The sequence below is a fragment of the Linepithema humile genome, chromosome 5 (assembly GCF_040581485.1).
Source record: "Linepithema humile isolate Giens D197 chromosome 5, Lhum_UNIL_v1.0, whole genome shotgun sequence".
NCBI classification, from domain to species: domain Eukaryota; kingdom Metazoa; phylum Arthropoda; class Insecta; order Hymenoptera; family Formicidae; genus Linepithema; species Linepithema humile.
In genome coordinates, this window is record NC_090132.1 from 26,905 (window position 1) to 48,907 (window position 22,003).

The 22,003-nt window shown below is 30.2% G+C and overlaps 4 protein-coding genes across 10 annotated transcripts; 1 reads left to right on the top strand and 3 right to left on the bottom strand.

Moving 5' to 3' along the window:
• The first annotated feature begins 640 nt into the window (after nt 1-640).
• LOC105675573 (uncharacterized) lies at nt 641-3,262 on the top strand. The gene is made up of 4 exons (XM_012372828.2): nt 641-916; nt 996-1,218; nt 1,310-2,162; nt 2,228-3,262. The coding sequence occupies exons 2-4, from the start codon at nt 1,003-1,005 to the stop codon at nt 2,392-2,394; spliced, it is 1,236 nt and encodes a 411-aa protein (XP_012228251.1). The 5' UTR covers nt 641-916; nt 996-1,002; the 3' UTR covers nt 2,395-3,262.
• On the bottom strand, nt 2,875-4,783 carry LOC105675575 (dual specificity protein phosphatase 3-like). 3 transcript variants are annotated; one of them, XM_067355815.1, is made up of 5 exons: nt 4,642-4,783; nt 4,013-4,154; nt 3,576-3,757; nt 3,216-3,439; nt 2,875-3,128 (listed from the first exon to the last, which is right to left on the bottom strand). In XM_067355815.1, exons 2-5 carry the CDS (start codon nt 4,028-4,030, stop codon nt 2,926-2,928), a joined length of 627 nt encoding a protein of 208 aa, XP_067211916.1. In that variant the 5' UTR covers nt 4,031-4,154; nt 4,642-4,783; the 3' UTR covers nt 2,875-2,925. The 3 variants fall into 3 exon arrangements, with proteins under 3 accessions (XP_067211916.1, XP_012228254.1, XP_012228253.1); XM_012372831.2 differs by lacking the exon at nt 4,642-4,783 and adding an exon at nt 4,276-4,569; XM_012372830.2 differs by lacking the exon at nt 4,642-4,783 and adding an exon at nt 4,259-4,568.
• A 561-nt stretch (nt 4,784-5,344) lies between these two features.
• On the bottom strand, nt 5,345-8,655 carry Tango9 (transport and golgi organization 9). 4 transcript variants are annotated; one of them, XM_067355810.1, is made up of 7 exons: nt 8,569-8,655; nt 7,234-7,381; nt 6,809-7,159; nt 6,511-6,595; nt 5,835-5,993; nt 5,593-5,747; nt 5,345-5,529 (listed from the first exon to the last, which is right to left on the bottom strand). In XM_067355810.1, exons 2-7 carry the CDS (start codon nt 7,315-7,317, stop codon nt 5,365-5,367), a joined length of 999 nt encoding a protein of 332 aa, XP_067211911.1. In that variant the 5' UTR covers nt 7,318-7,381; nt 8,569-8,655; the 3' UTR covers nt 5,345-5,364. The 4 variants fall into 4 exon arrangements, with proteins under 4 accessions (XP_067211911.1, XP_012228252.1, XP_067211910.1 ...); XM_012372829.2 differs by lacking the exon at nt 8,569-8,655 and adding an exon at nt 7,849-8,381; XM_067355809.1 differs by lacking the exon at nt 8,569-8,655 and adding an exon at nt 7,849-8,380 and having other exon boundaries at nt 7,234-7,404.
• A 445-nt stretch (nt 8,656-9,100) lies between these two features.
• ATPCL (ATP-citrate synthase) lies at nt 9,101-21,786 on the bottom strand. 2 transcript variants are annotated; one of them, XM_067355803.1, is made up of 11 exons: nt 21,603-21,786; nt 15,887-16,246; nt 15,424-15,617; nt 15,042-15,352; nt 14,434-14,752; nt 13,293-13,731; nt 12,686-13,011; nt 11,837-12,356; nt 11,115-11,420; nt 10,532-10,949; nt 9,101-9,789 (listed from the first exon to the last, which is right to left on the bottom strand). In XM_067355803.1, the coding sequence occupies exons 2-11, from the start codon at nt 16,226-16,228 to the stop codon at nt 9,698-9,700; spliced, it is 3,267 nt and encodes a 1,088-aa protein (XP_067211904.1). In that variant the 5' UTR covers nt 16,229-16,246; nt 21,603-21,786; the 3' UTR covers nt 9,101-9,697. The 2 variants fall into 2 exon arrangements, with proteins under 2 accessions (XP_067211904.1, XP_067211905.1); XM_067355804.1 differs by lacking the exon at nt 21,603-21,786 and adding an exon at nt 17,641-17,797.
• Between the last annotated feature and the right edge of the window lie 217 nt (nt 21,787-22,003).

A 22,003-nucleotide genomic window follows, 5' to 3' on the forward strand; every position in this document is an offset into this window, starting at 1 on the left:
TCGTATCGACAAAATAATAATTATTATTTTTCACAATTATTTTTAACGTATCTGTAACGTGTCAAGCACTGTCGATGAGTGTTGAGTTTGAGTTTTGACAAGATGTTATCCAATAAAGGTCAGGATACATATTTGATAATATTATCATATTATATTCTTATAATATTATCATATATAAAAATAAAAAAAAAATAAAATAAAAATAGATTATTGCTAGTAACATTTCTTAAAAACGGCGTTTAATTACTTTGAACGGTCGAGATCGACCGTTTAATTTAAACTCGGTTTACAGATATTTAAACGCCGTTAAATAATTGGTAGAAACTAATATTCAAGTTAAGTTGAGATAACCGAATGTCACTAGGGCCGATATTCATAGTCCGTTCTTATATTCAAGATCGTCTTAAGCACGAACTTATATTCGCTCTCTTCGTCAGACACAATCTATGTGTGACGAAGAGAGCGAATATAAGTCCGTGCTTAAGACGATTTTGAATATAAGAACGGACTATGAATACCGCCCTAGGGTTAAATTTCTTAAACCACGTTGATTGAAACGGCCCTATATATGCGCGACCTCTATATCATACTATTGGCATACTTGTGCTCGGTTCTATCGACACAATTTATTGTAGAAATTAATCCCTAATAACATTTGGTTAACTTTAGATTAAGTAAGGTTGGTAGAAACGGACGAAAAACGAACCAATCCGCCTTAGTTTTCAATCTACCTTAGTTTTCTTCAACTCCGAGAGAGGTCTTTGCAGTTTCTTAAAATTATTTGTTATTTGTTCCCATCAGTTTCCATTTGTTCCTTTCATTGATAATCTATTGGGATTTATACATTGAGGAAGAATTGTCAGTTGTGTTGCTGTAACAACATTGAGTAAAAAAGAGATAAATCATAAAGAAAAAGGTACAGTATTGCAACGATTCATAATCAATTTCTATCTTTGTATTATTTAAAATTAATTATTTAAATTTAAATTTTTTAGTATTATTATGACCCGTAAATGTGCATTGTGCAAAGAGACCAATTACAAGAAGAACAATTGTAGTTTTTTCTCAGCACCTAAGGATGCAGAAACGCGCAAAAAGTGGCAAATAGCTCTTAAAACTTATACTGTCACAGATGACACATATGTATGCAGCAGACATTTTCACAAGAATGATATTATTACACATTGGGTCAGTGGAGTACCACCGCAAGTGATAAAGGTAAACATATTTAATGGTTACAATAATTATAGTAATAAGATAATACACATGCGATCATTAATATTATTGAAGATTATATTTATCGTTATAGATTAAATACAAGAAATGTCGATTGCGTCCAGGAGCGGTACCAGGTAGAAATTTGCATTTAGTTAGTAACTTGCAATCGGTAGATAAAGATACCTTGGATAGATGCAAAGTGGTTACTAAGAATTTGTCTACATTCAAAAAGAAACAAGCATCGAAAGAAAATAAGACTATTTTGTCATCTGAAAGCGAGAATAATCTGAATGATAATGAAGACGTGTGTATCAAAGCTACTAATGTATATTATCGCATTCACTCCGAACCGCAAGAAGAAAGTGATGAATCTAAGAATATCAGAATATTGGGAGATATAAGTGTCTCTAGGCATAGTTCACAGTTGAAGAAATCAAGATCTGTGAAGAAGGAACCGATTGAAATACTTGAATATAATAATAATCCTGCTAATGAAACAGTAGAAAGTAGCATCAAGAAGTATAATTCTTCCAAGAAATATTCTGCACATTTTTACCTCAAAAATAAAGCTGTAAATAATGCTTTGAAGATGAATGACTTAAAAACGATAAGTAAAATTAACGAAAATGAGATATTATTTGAAGATTTTCTTGAAGTGTACACTGAAGTATCTATACCACGTGGTTGGTCCTGTTTAGTGACATCGAAAGGACATGGCACTACAGTAGTATATCTTTATATGAGTGTAACGACGGATGGATTACCTTTTGTAGAGAAACAAGTTTTCATAAAAAGTGACATGATATTACGTTATGCTGTAGCTAATAGAGAAATCGATCCACTCATGCACAATCTTGTGACAGAAAGGAAATTTACCAAAGTGAGAAATTTAGTGGATGTAGAAATACTTATTGACGAGTTTAATCAACGAGTGGTTTGTCAAGGTATAAGTACAATTATTTATTTGTCCTCTGTTCAGCTAAATTATTTTTTTTTTTTCCTAAAATAGGTATATACAATCCTGTGGACCATGAAGACATCGATATAATTAAAGTTGTACACAAAGATGGAATCAAATGGCGACATATTTTTTGTCCATTGATCATGAATAACGATTCATCAAGATGTACAAAATGCACTATATTGTCTCGCATGTTACTGCTACAAAAATCTTGAAAATAATTCCTTTCACATTAGGATTTTAAATTTAAGTCGACTGAAAAATATACAGGGTGATTCGTAAATGCACAGCGATACTTTATAAACCTAAACCTAAACGACTTAGAAATAAACTTTGAATCGATATAACTAAGAAACGTATTTAGTCCTCAAGTATAAGAGACAATTTTTTATGACTTAGATATTTATCAAAGAATTGTATTATTAGTATAAGTAAACGTTAGGTCAAAATGTATTTTGGCATAAATTATAGCGAAAGGCAAATGCTATAAATATTTTTTTCAACTTGTAACTTGAAGAATTCAATTAGAAATATATAATACATTTTTTTTATACTTTGGATTTTTTCCAAGTATTGTTACGCATTTGTAAATCATCTTATATATCTTGCGACGAACACAAAAATACATAAGAGAATGTGATCATCGATATAAATGCATGGACATTTATGCTCGACATATATTAAATATATTAGCATTTCGACAAAAATTTTTTATTGCATTTACAATACTGAAATTGCGCAGGTGTTTAATGAGATAAACGTTGCCTACGCAAATGATTGTCCAACTGTGCTAACTGTCGAAGAAAACCATTATTTGGATGGACATCACGATTTGTGCGCACCAAGTACATAGCATCAACTGCTAACATGTTTTTCTTTATCATTAAATAAGCGAGAACACATGTAGCACTACGAGATACTCCCTGCAGGCAATGTACGAAAACTTTACCTAAGAGAAAAATTTTTTTAATTTTTAATTTCTGTGAATTGAATTATTTAAACATAACAAATGTAAAAATACATATATTTAAATTACCTCCTGTAGATATTGCTTCATCAATAAAGTTGGCTGCCACATCAAAATATTTACTAATATTTATGCTGGGTAAATCCATAACTGTTAAGCCGAGATATTTTATTGGTGTATCTCTGTAATAATTGCTGTCTGTATTTACAAATCCACATCTTCTTCCCTCTGCAGCATTTAATAAATGTGTTATACCTAACATTTTAAGATACTCCTTGTTTCTTGCTGTAGTACTGTATTAAAAAAAAAAGTTTAAGATTTAGAATGAATAAAATAGAAATAATAAAACTTTTTTATTAGTTTTATTAGGTTTTGTTTCAATTTCATCATTAATTTTGCTTTTTATGATATATTTGCTCTAGTACTCACCCATCACCAATATATATTCCAGGATATACTTCGTCACAATCAATTTCTTGCTGAGCACGATAATGTTGCAAGTTATCAAGATTAGAATTAAATCCAGGTAATGGTTTAAATTCAAGACATTTTGTTGCCGAAATGGCTAATGTTAATTGATGTTCTGTAGTTTCTCCATCTGGCAATGATGTCTAAAAGTTCAGGGTTAATAAAATAATATAGAAATAATAACAATAAATTTTAACAAATGTTTGGAATACTAATATTCTTATAGAGTTTAATAAATGTATATTTATTTAATAGTTTTTTCTCCGTAAAAAAATTTTTGAAAAGTAAAAATATCGTTCGAGAAATTTATTGTTGATTTGCAATATGTAACGCGTGTAACATCATATCAGGCGTCATAAAATCACAAACATTTGATTGTAATATGTAAAATTACTTACATAATATTTTCTCTCCATGTATATGGATTATATTTATATCACTTGTATACAACAAACATGTAGCAGTCGGAAGCAATGTTTATCACTTGTCTATATGTATGTCTAGATCGTTTTTACCATTATTAAATTCTGACTTATAATTCTGAAATTTAGATATACATTAAATTTAGAGTGTGGAAGGTTTCATAAAAGCGTGATATATTTTTTTAATTGGCGTGAAATATAAATATAAAGGCCGACGCTTACAACATAACCTGACATACATTATCCGAATCTAATTCACACTTTTATTAAGCTATCCTCTTTTAAGATTCTTAATCACTCAGTGTATATGATACAATGTAAGTTTAAGTATACACATGTATGTACGACCGCAGTGTGTGAGTTCAGGTTCGTGAATGTACTGAGCTCAAATAACCGTGTGATTCAGTCATCCTTGCGGGAGATTATATTTTTACATGTACTATTTTCAGTACCGTCTTGTCAATCTGATGCATAAACTAATATACTCCACTACCAGTATTGCGCCGTATTTCTATTAATGTCTTTATAGTTTAAGCCAGCATTAATAAAAACAATCACAATGTGACGTTTAGATTATATATATAAATTACCGCGTTCAAACTCACATTAATCTTTTTCCGCTTCACCCCGAACTTGTTCGAACCCCAACTCCAATGAATAGAACGTCGGAAAAGGTGGATCGTTTCAAAGAAGTTGTGAAAACTTGAGAACTTTTTTTCATTTTCCTAAAACATTTATTTAATAATCTTGTGTACATTATGTACAAAGCGGAACAAGAAGTAATAACCCGTTGTAATTTTCCAATCTATAGTAGATTCATACGATACAAATACATATGCACCGCACAGATTTACAGTTATTTTGTCTCGTATAAAAAAATTTATTTTAATATTTTTATTTATTTTTTTATAGAAAATTATCCCATTTATATGGATTACACTTACTGCCGCATCCTCTATGTTTTTATTTATAAGAGAAAATGGAAATGTATAACTATTCTATATGTAATTGTTCGATTGCAATGATAAAAAACACGAGTAAGGAAAGAAAAAAGGGAAATTGGAGAGAAGGTGGAAGATGGTGCGACAAAAGAAAAGGGACAAATAAAGACAGGGAAGAATATAAGAAATGGGTAAGAGAAGAGTCGACAAAAGGAAGAAGGTGGGAGAGAAGAGAGAGTCGCGATCGCAGAGCTCGATAGTCTTTCTCATTACACATCTATCGAATAGTACCATTTTATCCGGGAATGGCAGTAATTGTCGTTTAAACCAAAATAATTAATATTCTAATAATAATCACAAAGTAAAATATCCATATGATATAGATTTTTATATTGTTTCTTGCACATCATCCGCAGCAGTATTAATAATACGATCTTCGTTTTCGCGTAATTTGTGACGTCCCAGATAACATTGACATTTTCTTATTAATTGCGGTATAACAATATTGTTGTAACATGCCATACCGATTAAAAGAATTATAAAACCAATAAGCTGTAACAAAAAATGAACTTTATGTTTGTGTTTTTTATATAATTATTATTTTTTTAATTATACCTGCATATAATGAAAAGTTTGCCATTGAAATCCTAAAGAAAAGGCCCATATTACAATTGTACGAACACTGTCTAAAATCATTCTCGTCGTAGCACTCATTTCCTTAGTAACACTAATGCCAGCAAAATTAAAAAAAGCAATACTAAATGATATACCTGCAATATCAAATTATAACGTGTGTATAATAGCGGAAAGGCACTTATCGCGACAAAAGAAGTTGAAAAGAAAAGTGATAGACTGACCAATAACAGCGATCAACAATTTAGAGCTGCTCCCAATTTGGATAAGTGCTTCATCAGTAGCTTCGAGTGTACCACGTGAATTGTCCGCAAAAGGCGGTGGTGCTGCGATATAATTGAGAGGGATCATAGCAACAGAGATACCGATAAATCCAAAAATGCCTGCAAAAATATATTAACAAGAATCAATATGTTTTGAGACATTAAATTTTGATTTTTTTTAAATAAGTTTTTAACAAATTTTATGGATGTTCTATTTTAAATAAAAACCTAAAATATCTCAGAATTGAATGGAGAATAAAGAAAAATCAGACAAATGTTGTAGGACTTGAAGAGTGAGAAAAAAAGAGTAATGTTGATTTGATCCCTGGAGACACGTCAAGATTATCTTGAATTTTCTTAATGAGAACCTTCATTTTTTTTATTATATATTCTTGTAAATTAATATCGAAAAATTTTGAAAATGATCTAATGTTAAAGATATATTTCTCTCTCTCTCTCTCTCTCTCTCTCTCTCTCTCTCTCTCTCTCTCTCTCTCTCTCTCTCTCTCTCTCTCTTCTCACTTCAAGCCTCACATCTTTCTTCCGAAACATTATTTTGTAATTTCCATCAACTTGTGAAATATTTTAGGTTGTCATTTAAAATGAGACGTTCTACAAACGAATGTAATATATCAACCTTCCCATCCAATGGCCTGTAATGCAGGAATATCCTGCTCACCCACATATTTTTCTTCCACTACCATTTGAACAGCCGATATTACCTGTATATTAAAAATTAAAATTGATTATTTTAAAGAATGTCTTTGAGGATGAATGTATTTAATTTATTCTGAAGAGTAATGCACAATCTGATCTTCTAATTTATAAAGTTATAGTTATAATATACTTATATAATATATTTCCTATAATATAATTTCCAACTTTAAGTAAATTTATACAATAATAAATCGACAATATAATAACGAAGAATATACCTGGGCAAATATAATAAGCAAATCTCCAGTGATTACAGAGTTGGCACTGATATCAGTATTTTCCATTGTTAATATATCACTAGCACCAACAAATGCTAAACCTGCTATAACAAAAGCAATGCCTGTCCATTCTCTCACTCCTAACTTCCTATTAAGAAATCCAACAGAAAATAGTCCTGTAAAAACAATTACCGAACCGCGCAACATCTGGAAGCTACTTGCATAGGTCATATTTAGACCAATATACATTATAGATGTTGCAAACATATCACATAATGCAGGTATTAATAAAATAAAGGGATTAAAAATCCTTGATCCTTTAGTGAGTACATTATTATCTACAGAGCCATCCTGTGTGAACAAATTAATATGATAAATAATATAGCTTAATTTGTTCTTAAAGAATAAAATAATCAGATACTTACACCTCGTCGGTTGTAATAAATGTAGAAAATTTTAAATGCAATGAAACAAAGAGCCTCTCCAAAGAACATAAACGATGATTGCATAAAAGGATGGTTGAAATGCCTAAGTTGTCCATCTTCGCCAAGAACCACTTGTCTATCTGCATATCTAAATCAATTTTAAATCAAATTCTAACATTGGTATAAAAATGTTTAGTTTAAACCATCCATTTCAAATTTCGATAAAAATATACTCATTTGACATTCTTTTTATTGACAAAAGATTTTTAAAACTAAAATTATCATATATGTTATTCTAAAAAGAATGAAAAAGTTATTAACTTCTTAATTTGAGAAAAACGCTTTATTATCAGAAATTTCAGTTCTAAGGGAAAAAACGATTAAATACATAAAATTTACATAAAAAATTGTATTCAGAATTGTTTGGAACAAATCCAAATCATTAACCTAATGTGGCAATTTAATCAACAGATTTTATGTAAAACTCAGGAAATTTTAAGAACATTTAATTTACAAATTAAAATGTAAATTTTGCAATTTAGTAATACAATATAAAAATCTAACGATAAGCGAAACATGATTAAATTCAAAAATAAATATTGACATAGTACTTACTTAACTGATAAAGTATTAAATGAGCCTGTTACTATTTGAAGTATAGCTAATGTACGTTGATAGTTTGTCCACACCATTGTTAATGATAATGAGAGTAATAGTGGACAACAATAGATAGTAGAAGAAACACAACCACTACACAGAACTTTAATTTACAGCACTTTAATCTCATGCAACGAGAAAATTATTACAGGTTTCTAAATATCTATTTAAAATAATAAAATTGTCTCGCTGAAACACGCGCACGATGAGTAAACTTTGTTTTGGCAAATGTTCTTCAAGAAAAAAACAGTTGACAGTATGATTGCGATACAAGTGCACCGATTAAGTAGTACAAATCATGCAAATGTGTCATTTATTTATAGGCCTCTTTTGTCACACGTGCATGCCACAATGATATAATTTTGACATTTATACAACAATGTGTCAAAAAGATACATAGACACTTATGGGCGGCAAAGTGACAAAGCCAAGAATCTGTCATTGTAGTCATATGGTTTGTTCTTTATAGCTGAACTGGCTGCACTAGTTCAGAGTTTATCTTTTTCCCTCTACATAAGAAGGAGAAAGATAAACTCTGAACTAGTGCAGCCAGTTCAGCTATAAAGAACAGACCCATTGTAGACCAAGGAGTCGTAAGCAGTCGTAAGGGTATATCCAGACAAACTTGTACAGCGCATAAGCATATGCATAATAAATTGGATTGGTCCATTTCCTTACGCATCTTCTAGCGAACCAATCCATTTCCTTGTGTAAATGTGCTTATACAAGTTGCGTGCACGTCCCCTGATTCTTTTTTTAAAAGTAGTCGAAGGGGTGGGAGGGCGACAGTTTATGCGCCATCATGCTATGTACCGCGAGAATAGCAAACTAAAAGTGATCACGTGACAAAAAGTGATTTGTATTTATATAAAATTAATATTATGTATAATTTATATTAATTTTTATTTGTTATTATTTTGTTTTATAATCAAACTATAATAATATCGAAATTTTTCGGTCAATTCAAATATTTCCAAACGCTAATATGTATATAATTGCAAAATTTACATAAATTGGTTCGACTAAGAGATAGCGTTTTAAATAGTTTTATTTTCATTTCAAACATTTCAAATTTTTAGATTTATGATTGTACAAATAATAACATGTAACAAGTGATAAACATTGTGAGAGGTATATTGTGAAAGGTAGGTAGGTAGGTAGGTAGATAGGTATGTGAAAAGTATGTAATTCAGTGATATTAGACAAAAACTTAAGCATTCATAAATATATATTTATTATTTACTATTAATTACTTTGTGATTTATATAAGAATTGTGCACGTGATTAGTAATATTGTTAACATAATTACCTAATAATAGCTTTGTTTAAATTTATGTTAGCTAATCAATCTTAAAATAAATCATGTAACACTCCAATTCCGCTGCATAAAACCTATTTACTCAAAAATGCACGTGGAATGTTAGATAAATATTTCGAACAATTTACTCATTTATATTGAATTGTACGACTATAATTATACGAGACATCTAATGTCCTCTCCTTTTATTACGAGATCTCACTTAGAATTTTCTAATTATAAATGGTTAATCAGCGTCACAATAGTTAAAATTTGAAATCAATAAATTTTTTTATAAAATAAAAACAGAATTTTTCAGCACACTACAAGTACTTGCAATTTGATTTCAAATTCGAATATCGACTTTTATTCGTAATCAATTTATTGATCGCGATGAATCGACAATTAATTTTTTTTTATACCTGAATTTATTCATCTTTAAAATAATCTTTAGGCTAAGCGATTAACGATAGAATATCAAGTATTGTACAATACATTGTTTGATGACTTTCAATTATATTGCTCGGGTAGTACGTAAGAAATATCATCCCATGGATGACGATAAAGTCCTTGCTTTAATCTTCTTTGATCCATATAATGACCTAAAAGAGAAGAGTATATTAGAGGTTGTTTTCATCGTTCTTTTATAGTGCAAATTAATCCCGTAACTGTTAAGAGATAAAAACGCTTCATTATCAAAAATTCTTCTTGTGAAAAAACCAATTGTATTTACGCAAAGATTGTACAATCTGATTTTCTTGGGACGCTAAATTCTCAAATATGCAATAAAAATTTTAAATTTGGAATCGTAAATTTAATTTGGCAATTAACAACAACATGTACAACAGACTTTGCATTAAAGAAAATTTTTCAAGGAATGGCAGAAATCTCTAATTTGATAAGATGTAAATTTGGTAATTCAAAGATAAAAACCACAGATAAAACATGATCAAATTCAAAAACATACACACTACATTTTATAAAGTTTATTTAGTGCTTTCTAAAAATAATATTCTTTTAAATTTCAATATTTTGTTAGATTCGAAATTAAAGACTTATTCGACGATTCATAATAAAAATCCATTAAATTTTATGAGAACAAAATAACTTTTTAAATTTATAGAACCGTCTGCTTATTAAAGCTGCTATTGGAATTGGAAAACTTTGACCAGAGATTCATATTCAATGATTCTCAACGATCAAGAACCTACAGAAGTGCTTTGCGTAAGTCCTATTGGCAAAATACTTTTTTTTTAAATACCATATATGTACATATCATTAACACTGGAAAAATTAATATATTGAAAATTATGTAATATATAAATGTATAATGCATAGCCGTACCGATAAATCCTATACTTCGGCCAAGGACAAATAGGCTATTTATGGCTCCTATTTCAATATATTCTTGCGCCTCTTCTCTTGTAAAACTACCACTCTTCCGTAGCATGTCAACGAAAGCGCAAGCGATAATACCGTCCACATTAAGAATTAAATTGGGTTTTTTACTAGTCGTTATTTTCTCAACTTCCAAGGCATACTCGACTAAAGGCTTTGCTGGAAAATTCTCTAGTACGAATTCCTTGATAAGCTTGACTCGCATATCAGGATTATTGATCGATTTAACACGATGACCAATACCCATAATCAGTTTGCCTTTCTTACGCGTGTTATTTACGAATTCTTGCGGATGTAAACCGGCATCGTACGCCTCAGAAAACATGCGAGCTGCACCGTCTAAGGCACCACCAAAGCGATCGCCCTGTGCAGATAAGTGTAATAAATAATTGAAAAGTGGATATTTTATGACATATCTCACATCTCACACAAACAATTATCATAATAAAATGGAAAATATCTCAGAAAAAAAATTTTATATATACATATATATAATTGTTTCTTCACTAAGCTGTTACTATTTACTCACAATTGTCAAAAGTCCCGAAACAAGAGAGCTGACCAAATCCTTTCCAGCACGTGCGCAAACGATGGTGTTGTGAGCTCCGGAAACAGCTGGACCATGATCAGCTGTCAACATCAATGACATCTCAAGGAATTTACAATATGTTGCAGGTAAGCAACGTTGGAACCACAAAAGCGAGACGACACCACCGATGCCCACGTTTTGTTTCAGAACCTCAGTTACGGGCATACCAGCGTACAATAATTCTTGTCCGCGTTCATCGCAAATCGATGTCATAAATGATGCTGGTTTACGTATTAAACCAAGTTCCTATTTATGTCAAACAAAACAAAGTATATATAAATATATATATATATATATATATATATATATATATATATATATATATACATACACATACACACACATAATGATTCAGTTTTCAACTATATTAGAAAATTGCAGTTACACGCACAAAAGAACGACTAAAACGCACACTTTGTTATACAACACACAAATGTTAAAGTATATCTAATTTTTTTCTCCAAATTTTTTTACTTGATAGTATTGAAGTTGTTTGTAAAAATTATAGATTTAAATATAATAAAAAAAAATGAAAGAAATATTTAACCCTCTTTAGCCAAATTTAAAAAAAGTAACAAAGATTTAAATTTTAAAATGGAAGAAAAATGGAGCGTCCATAATTGTAATGTAAAATAATAAAAATAAAAAAATAAAAAACTTACTCTAGCCCAATTATAATCCATCGGCACCGTCGGCGGTGGAACTTCAGGTTCTGGCATTATTGTACCATCTTTTACCAGCTGTTCGTAAACGGTTTGTATGAGATCCCCGAGATTATCAAAGCTATCTGGAACATACCCACCAGCGGCCTTCAATGCCGCATTTTTTGCAGAGGCCGTTTCAAGATTGGAATGTGCAATGGACCCAGCATGGCCAAATTGCACTTCGGAATTGAACATACTGGCACAAGTACCGATGCACCAAGCTACCAAAGGCTTCGTAATCTTGCCTGTTTTTAATGCTTCGCATACTTCATACTCTTCGACGCCACCGACTTCACCAAGTAATATAATCAGTTTTGCATCTGGATTATTTTGATAACGCATTATGTGATCCATAAAAGTGGTTCCTGGGTATCGATCTCCACCAATAGCAACACCCTCTAACACGCCGTTAGAAGCTTTAGAGATTATATTATTCAATTCGTTCGACATGCCACCGGAACGAGAAACATAAGCAACGCTAAAAATAATGTTCTTTGTTAATATTAAAGATGTTGATATTGTTATCGTTAATCAATCTTTGTGCACAAATTTCATTGCATGGATTTGTTGTTCAACCTTTTGCATACAAAACAATCACACAAATTGTTTCTTTTTTAATATTGTAAATTTATCAAAATCGTTATTTTTGATATATTTTCTTTGATTTTGATCCAAATTCTGTACGTGTACGTACTTTTTTATATCAAATTTATATTCAGCGTACAAAAGATGAAAAACTATAATTTTCTTCTAAACAAAAAGAATTTTAAAGGTCAGTGTTTATCATTCAAAGATATGCTACATTACCTGCCAGGTCTATACAATTTGCTATGCAGTATGTTATCCATCATTCCACCTGTATTACCAATTTTAAAGCAGCCCGGCTTCACACCTCCCACAGTTGCCGGTCCGATTATGGTAACATTCCTTTGTTGCGCCGAAAGAATCAATTTTCTAGTCATATTTTCCGGTATACCTTCTGCGATTATAGCAATTGTCCTAATTTGTGGAAATTGGAGTGTTTCCATGGTACTTTCATAAGCGGATCTTAAAGAGGCAAACGTGACCATTACATCTGCGTCAGCATGCTTGGCCATAGCATCTTTCATTTGTTTATAAACAGGAATAAGAACCTATTTAAAAAAGACAGAAATAAAATATAATGAGATCACGAGAACAATACAAGTTTAATATCCAAAGAGCTATGTTTCTCTCTAGCTTTTTTATGTAATAAATGAAAAAAAAAATATATATATATATATATATATATATATATATTTTTGCTCATTGTTAAAATATGTGAGTGTTACACATAAGACTTTTATAAAATGTGTTTCAATATTATCTCATGCTGATCTTTTTGGTTCAGCTCTTCTTTTTTTTTTTTTTTTTTTTTTCCTTCCCCAAAACTCACCTCTTTATGACCCCAGTAAAATTTTTGCTTGTGATCACCAGTGAAAGGATAAACGATAGCAGCGACGGATGGCTCGGATCTTCGGCAAACAAAATCAAAATCCAACATACTCTGCACAGCTCTTGTCTGCATACCCCAAATAATAGATCTGGTCTTATTACTGAAAAGCTGTCGGTCACCATTATCTGAGTCCACTGAATCAGTAGCTTTCAATTTGGGTTGTTCTAATGTTGAATGTAAGTTCTTTTTGGATGGTGTAGATGATGGCCCAACATCTTGTCCAGAAGGTAAGAGAAAATTTGCGGTTGAAAATTCTTGAGTCTCTGGATCGGGAATCGGTTTCTTTCCTAATGCCATAGCACATATAGCTGTCATATGTGTCTCAGGACCAAATACATGAACGGGAATGGCTAAACGTCTACCAACTTCTCGTATTATCCTATTAAAATCATATTTTTTTTAAATAATATTACTTTTTTCTCTCTCTTTCGTATACATACATATATACCTACCATACATATTGGATTGCATATCAAATTACTAATATTTGATCAGTTGAAAATTGATCGCGAGTAAAGTCGACATAAGGTATATTTCCAGCTGTGCTACTTGGAATTTGTAATGATATTGCGGTGTTTAATTTCTTTTATTTATTGTGAGTTGTTTTTACCAAGTGTTACCGTTTATTTTGTGTTTCACACAAAAAACTAACGAATATAATATTTTAAAAGAATTGCAAATACTTTTTCATATCAATTTAAGTAAATTATTTATTATATATATTGCAGAACATAATGCAGCTGAGGCAGGAATATTAAACCAGTCGTTGGAAAAGATTTTGTTAGCAAGAGGATTCGGTGATGATTCAAAAAAATAAAAACTCTCCAATCGAGAAGCAAATAGATAGATTTGAACAATATATGTAGTCTGAAAACGTCGAATTAAAAAAAATGTAATATATCACTTAATATCCCACTTAAAGGAAATTATTAACGCTAATTGCATATTTGCATATTTAAGTGAATAAAACTTGTTTCTTCAAAAACACTGCATTTTAATTTTGATTCGTAAAAAACAGTAATTATGCATGATGCAACCCAATACATATTTAATAAAATATTGAGAAATTTTTTTCTTTTACCTTAAGCCTTCTTGATAATTAGGTCCTGCTCTCCTTACAAAAATTCTTATATCATGCTCTACTAGCTTAGGTTGATATTCTTGGAGAGCTTTAACGATGCCTTTAAATGTTGCAGCTACATTTGTAAAATTAGCAATACCTCCTCCTATAATAAGTACTTTTCCATCGGGACACTTTCTCTTAGTCATCAAACTCAATATAGTTTTTGCATATTCATAAGTTTGTTGTTCGCTAGGAGCACCAGAATATTCACCGTAATTAGCCAATTCGGCGGCTGCACCCAGGTCGCAAATCGTGTCTGAATATATCACAGACGCACCTGTAAAAATCGACATAGAATGATATTTTGGCATACATAAACAAAAGAAATTATCGAGTTGATGGGAAAGTAATTTTGTTTTCAAAGTTAGGATTAAAGTTAAGAATTATGCATCATTATTACTTATAATTATATAATTATATTTTTTCATTTGACCTAGAAGGGATCGAAATATAAGGGAAAAAAACAAACGAAAATTATTTCTACATAAACCCAATGTAAAAGAGCAAAAGTAAATCATTTTATGTGTGTATGGGGAGGGAGGGGGAGGACATCCGGGTTTACTGACCACCACCAGCAACCATTGTCCATATGCGACCATTTGGATTAAGAATCGTCAACTTTAAACTAGCACCAGACTTGGCGTCTAAATCAGCGATGTAAGCTTCCTCTGGATAAGCATCTCTTCCGAATGGTGGTGGATAATCAATTTCTCCCCAATCCGGTCTACATATAAAGTCCGCTGTAGTGTCCAATTTAGCCGCAAGGTCAAGTATATAAATCGCAGTATCCGTTACCACTAACGGATTGATTTCCATATACGTAAAGTATAAATTAACGTACAACTTGTAAAGAGATTCTATAAATTCGGCTATCACCCTAAAAGAGGAAAAAAGCATAAAGAAAAATTATAATATCTATAATTATTTACGATAATTAAACATCATTACACTTTTTTATCATCCATCACATTCATCAGAAGCTTTTCGATCAATGTAGATCGATTGGGTGCTTCGCTGCCAACCGGTATATCTAATTTCAAAGCCTTAGCATCGACATCTCCGATATCGACACCTCCTTGATGATGAAACAGTATCGTGTCTGCTTTGCGATGAGAATAAATACATACGTAAACTTCCTCTTCCTATAACGTAAATGTAAAAAAAGAAAAAGTAATTCAAATTTTGTTTGTACTCGTAGTTTCATCATATCAATTCAAAATATTTTTCCGCTCTTTTGTAGTTATACAATGTTAGTATCGATTAATAAAAAATGACATGTCTTAACATTGTTACATGGACATTAAACTTTGAAATAAGACAAAAAGAATCGAAAATTTTAATCTTCAAAATGGTTTAATTTAAAGTAAATATGCACATATATACAAAGAGATATGAATAAAAAAATTCTTACCGGTTTATGCGGTATAAATGGTTCAATTATAAATGTTTTTAATTTTCCGGTTGCTTTGCCAACGCGTTGTTCTTTATTCATGCGTTGCTCCACCCATTTTTGTACCGTAGATAAATCCGCATTCACCTTAATTAATCCGAGTTTTCCCCGTCGCTTGATTAATTGATCCGGTTTAACAACCAGTCTTTCTGTTTTGAGCCATGGATGTTCATTGGTGATATCGATCCAATTTGTATTTTCCGTAATAGGTACAAATCTACATTTTGCTACTTTTGTTCCGACAGAAAGTTTACGATTGATCAGGTCTTTTCCAGTTGCTTCTCGAATTGCCTTTGCTGCCATATTTTTTTCTTTAAATTCCTATGGACAAACCAATGAATAGTTAATCAGATTTAGATTTTTGGATAAAATAAGATGGTTCGCGTTTCCCTTCATCATCAATTTGTATGGAGAAAAAAAAAAAACATCTCGTTGTAATAAGACACTTGTTAATAAAGTTATTATCTTACTGTTATTGCTCTTGCTGCTATATTTTTGAAAATCCTGAATAAAACAAGATGATTCGTTTCGTACTATGTTCGTTAATTTTTGTGAAGAAAGATACTCAAGTCGCGGTAAATCGCTTATTGATAAAATTATTTAACATTTGAAATAATGCACAGTTTAATGTGATAATGATTAGAACAAATAGTCGAAAGAACAGTCTTGTTTTACTCGTGTTCTCTTTTAACTAACTTCTCTCGTAACTAACTGCATTACGTGATCGATCAATGGTAGAATTAATATTTTTCTCTCTTTTCAGCGATAAATATAGAACGGTTCAAAGAAGTACGATAGACTGATAGATATTAAAATCTTATGTATGAGAGGTCATCTATACATTACAAACTGATGTGATTTATCAACCGTGGTAAGATTTGCGCAAAACCGAAATTACATAAGACTTTTAATTAAATGGCTCATTTTGTTATCTAGAATCGAATTATTTGAAACAGTTGTTGCGCTAAATTTTTTAAAATTTTAAATAGTTAATCAAAATAATGTCTAAAATTTATTAGTTACAAAGATATAATTATAAAAAATTTACCTTGTGTTTAAATAGTATTATAAGCACATAACACTTCACTACAAAATTAGTGCTCTACTTTTCATTTTATCGCTTAAACTACATTTAATATTTTATTTTAAAAAATATTTTAACTATTTAAATATTTATTTTTAAATATTATATTTAAATATTTATTTTGAAAAATATACATAGTAAAAGACAGTTGCATGAATATTCAAGAAAAGGTTTTGAATTATTTATCATACAATTTTAAAATAAAATAAAACATACACAGGCGCGCGCGCGCGCGCGCAGCTAATTTATCTATGTATAGATGCAACCAAAAATGTATCTCTCATGATAAAAAATCTATTGTATTTTGAAACTTTGATTAAAACTTTTTAAATATTATTAAATACTTTTTTGAGATTCTTTAAATATACAATAATATACTGTAATTTTTAAATATGTTATGAAACGTATACTATAAAATATATATAAAATATATATAAAATATATATGAAATATATATATTAAACATATTATGAAATATATATTCTAATAAAATTAATTGATTTTTTTTTTTTATATCATGCGTTTAAAATTTTTAATGGCATTGTAACAAGAGAATTATTTTAAATAAACAGTTAACATCACTTTTTTTATTTAAATTTTAAAACAAATAAATATCAATGCTCTGCAATACCTTCGAAGGTGTTTTGGACGCCGATGCAGACGTCGTTGTTTTCGCGGTCGCTTGTAGCAACTAAATGAACTTTCAATGTGACATTACAGCGATATATATAACATGCCATGTCTCCGCGTGATATCACGAGATATCGTATGATTTTACGAAGACTTTTATGCTTCATGTTCTTTTCTCTATCTCTGTCTTTCTTTTAATCTATTTCTCATATACATACGTGTTCCGCCGGAACAACTTGTTTACGAATGCAGCAGAGAAAAGAGAAAAAAAATGCATTGACAATGTTACATATTGTATGCACCTTATATATATAGTGTTCGGTATTATCAAAGAGCGTAATTAAATTGCATAATCGTATAATTTCAAAGATTATTAAAAATAATTGACATCTTTAACAAATTATGTTTTGCAATTATTAACATAAATATGCATCTCTTTCATTGTTAGGACAAGTACATTTTTCATAATTAAAGTGAAGTCTGCTTTTATAGATAATAATTTCGATATTTGTGATAGAAATCGATTTATAATTTTGTGTAATAAAAAACATTTGAAGAATCAAAATACATGCGTATAAAATATATGTCGTTAATATAAATTTTATGCATGCATATTTATATTTTAATTTTTTAAATATTCTTTGTATCAAGCCCATTTTAAACGATGTATAATTCGCGACAGAATTCGAAATAGAGACCTATTTATAATTTTACGTAATAAAAGTGTTGAGAAAAAATTGTACCCATATAAAATATGTAAAATATTATTTTAAATACTGACTTAAAATATGTGAAAATAAAATGGAAATACAAAATAGTTTCAAACAAAAGTTGTAAGACGCAAAGAAAAGTCACATGAAGATTACTTCATAAATTTTTTAAACAAAAATTTAAATTTTATTACAAATTTTTGTAATCAATATAAATAAAATATTAAATATTAAATGCCTTAACACGTAAAATTGTATCAAATTTTGACAATTTGGGCATCATGTCTATTTGTTTATGCATGACTGTTAGTAAAAAGTATAAAACTATATTTTTATTAACCAATTTACTTATTGTACGAGTTATTGTTAATATTTTCACTTTATATTTAAGTTTTCACGTATATCAAATTAATCAATTATGACAGAACTGTGCCGAACTGTCAAAAATAATCTTGAGTTATAATACATGAATATCTAACAAGTAAACCTACCTTTGTGTTACTCGCCGATTTTATCGAAACTCGGTACACTTGTAGAGCGGTCAAAAATAATACACACGTATTTTTTATATCGGCAATAGTACAACTTTAAGGGTGAAAATTACCTCTAAAAAACTCAAATTATCGTTTCTTTTAACATTATCTTGATAAATATCGATGTAACAAAGAAATGTTTCAAATAAAAGTAGCTCTTAAAAAAATACATCATTTATGTCCTATGCATTTTTTGCATAGAACCAATATTTTTCGAAAAAATCGAGATAATAAGAAAGACACTTTTTCCGCACTATGCAGTGGGTCCCCCCCCCCCCCCCTCTTCGCCCAGAAGAGGAAAGGGGGAGAGAAGGGGGGGGGACCCACTGCATCCACACATACACTTTACACGCGAAGCGAGGTTTTATATGGATTTGCAACTTTCCACGCAAAGCGAAATTTCAACTCAAACTTATGTGTATAGCTTTTTGATGGTGGAGCCCCCACCCCGGAGGACGGAACACAATGCCTCCACGCATACACTTTACAACGCATTATTACATTTTTTTCGAAAAATATTGGTTCTATGCAAAAAATGCATAGGACATAAATGATGTATTTTTTCAAGAGCTACAACTTTTATTTGAAACATTTCTTTGTTACATCGATATTTATCAAGATAATGTTAAAAAAAACGATAATTTTTTACTTCTTTTAGATTAGGTTAGGGGTAGTTTTCACCCTTAAAATTGCACCCTTGCCGATATATAAAAATACGTGTGTATTATTTTTTACCACTCTACAAGTGTACCGAGTTTCAATAAAATCGGCGAGTAACACAAAGGTAGGTTTGTAAGTATGATACGCCTTGAATTGTCAAAATTTGATATAACTTCACATGTTAATATTCATTTTGTATACATATATATATTCTGATATTTCAAATGTTTCTTATATTATATATATATTATACGGCATATAAAACTGTAATTCTATCTTACATTTTGCCGCAAACTACATATAAATCGTCTAAAATGAGCGGCCTTTGCGCGCCACATTCCGAACTTCGCTGTAACATAATTTCTTGATTCAAGAGTAAATTGAATTTGTCATACTTACAATTAATGTATAGTATACAATAAATTATTTCGTTTATGTGATCAGTTTTCTATTAAAAATGTAAAATTTTGTTCGAGGTACGATTCATGTGGCCCTCTAAAAAAGATTGAATATAATATTTTATAAGAATTCTCTAAAAGTAGAAAGCGGTTATTGCACAGAGTAACCTTCCAATGTTATCTATTTGCAAACGAGAAGAATCGCCACATTCGATCGCAATCTAAAAAAAAGAAAAAAACAAAGACGTACGGCCTCTTCTGTTTGACTCGCTGCATTTTTTATCGATTCTTGCTTACGTAGTTGAAAATGCTGAACGTATGTGCACACTCCGATATTGCGTAAACGATTTAGCATTTCAAATGTGATAGAACGATAAGTAAAAGTCGTCTACACATAGAAATTTATGATTGTATGAAAGAAGTATATGCACACAGAAAAGATAAATGTTATTTTACCTGTGACGTAAGTTTAACGGAAATTTTAAATATATATGTTAAATAATACATTGGCAATTCTTTTGAAGAACTACGTAAGAATTTTAAGATACATCTTTAAAGATTTTATCACTCCATTTAAGAACTAAGAAAAGTAAAATATATTTAAACTAGAATTGTAGGATAAAAAAATAAAAAATTAAACTTTTGATATTTTTTATCCAGTATATACTTTAAATATTATTTTTCACTTAAAAAAAAATTAACCAAAGGAAGTAAACTGGCAGCATTCTTGAAGCTGGTATTTTAGACTGTAGCAACTGAAAGTCATTGCAATTCTTCTATTGTACTTGTAGTTCATACAAAACACAAATATAAAAAAAAAACTTAATTTAATTTAATTTTAATTTTTTATAGTACAATCTATAATACTTGTACAGACTGATACTATAACAGATGTTGAAACTGATATTATTTCACAGAGTTTGAATTTTCTCGCTGCAAACATGGAAAATTGATCCCTATGTATTATTTCTGACAATAGAAATACAACAATTGATATAAAAGCTTTTCTTGCATACGTGAAATTAGAAATTTAATATATCGAAAAATTGTATACCGCTATTAATCCTCATATTGCAATTAACCATAATAAAATCCAACATACATTAGACACATATCTAACTGATGTTCCAAGTGTTAAAATACTGCGATATTAAGTATACCCCAGCAAAAACACTAACCAACAGTAACATAACATCAATGTTATAATTTTCCACTCAACAATATATATAATAATAATGTTATGTACATATAATGTTAATGACATGTTATATTGCAGTAACGTTATTGAGAAGAAAATTATAATATTGATGTTATGTTATTGTTAGTTAGTGTTTGCTGGAACATCTAAATAAAATATCTCTTTGGTTGTGACATTTCGTATTACAACTCAACTATAACCAAATGTATCAAATTCACTATATTAAAAAGAACATATTTGCAAAAATTTATTCGTCACGTCACAAGCAACATATTTTCAAATGAGAAATAACGTCAAATAATTATATCGTACGACTTGCAGAGCATCTACAGCGCACAGTGAAAGGTTCACAGAAATTCAGTGGAACACGAAAGAGGTTAAGAAGTCTGAGATACGTGATATAATCGATTTAAATGTGCTATGTTTACCGGACAGTTAATTATTTTAATAATCGCTTTACTTACAAGCCACAGGCGATGAAGCTGGCTTCGTAAATAGTGAAACTTAGTTAAATCTCAGACAATTCCGAGAGTGCCACGAACGCACATCCGTTCGCTCGCACTGCCATAAAAAGATTACTCCACTCGAAATACACGTCTTTACTCCTTACTGCTTCGAGACTGTTGCCACAACATCGAAACGAAATATAATTAAAGACGTTTCGATTTTCTGCAAGCTGATAAAAGCAAGTTAAAGTAATAACGTAGTCGCGCCAATTTTAAAACAAACCAATAAAATATAATGAAAAAAGATAAATTTTAGCTTTATACATAGTATTTGTTTTAAAAATATCAAATTTTATGCTCTTACGTTGGCTCCATTGCGTCAGCTATGACATCACGCGAAACGTCACATCGAACGATTT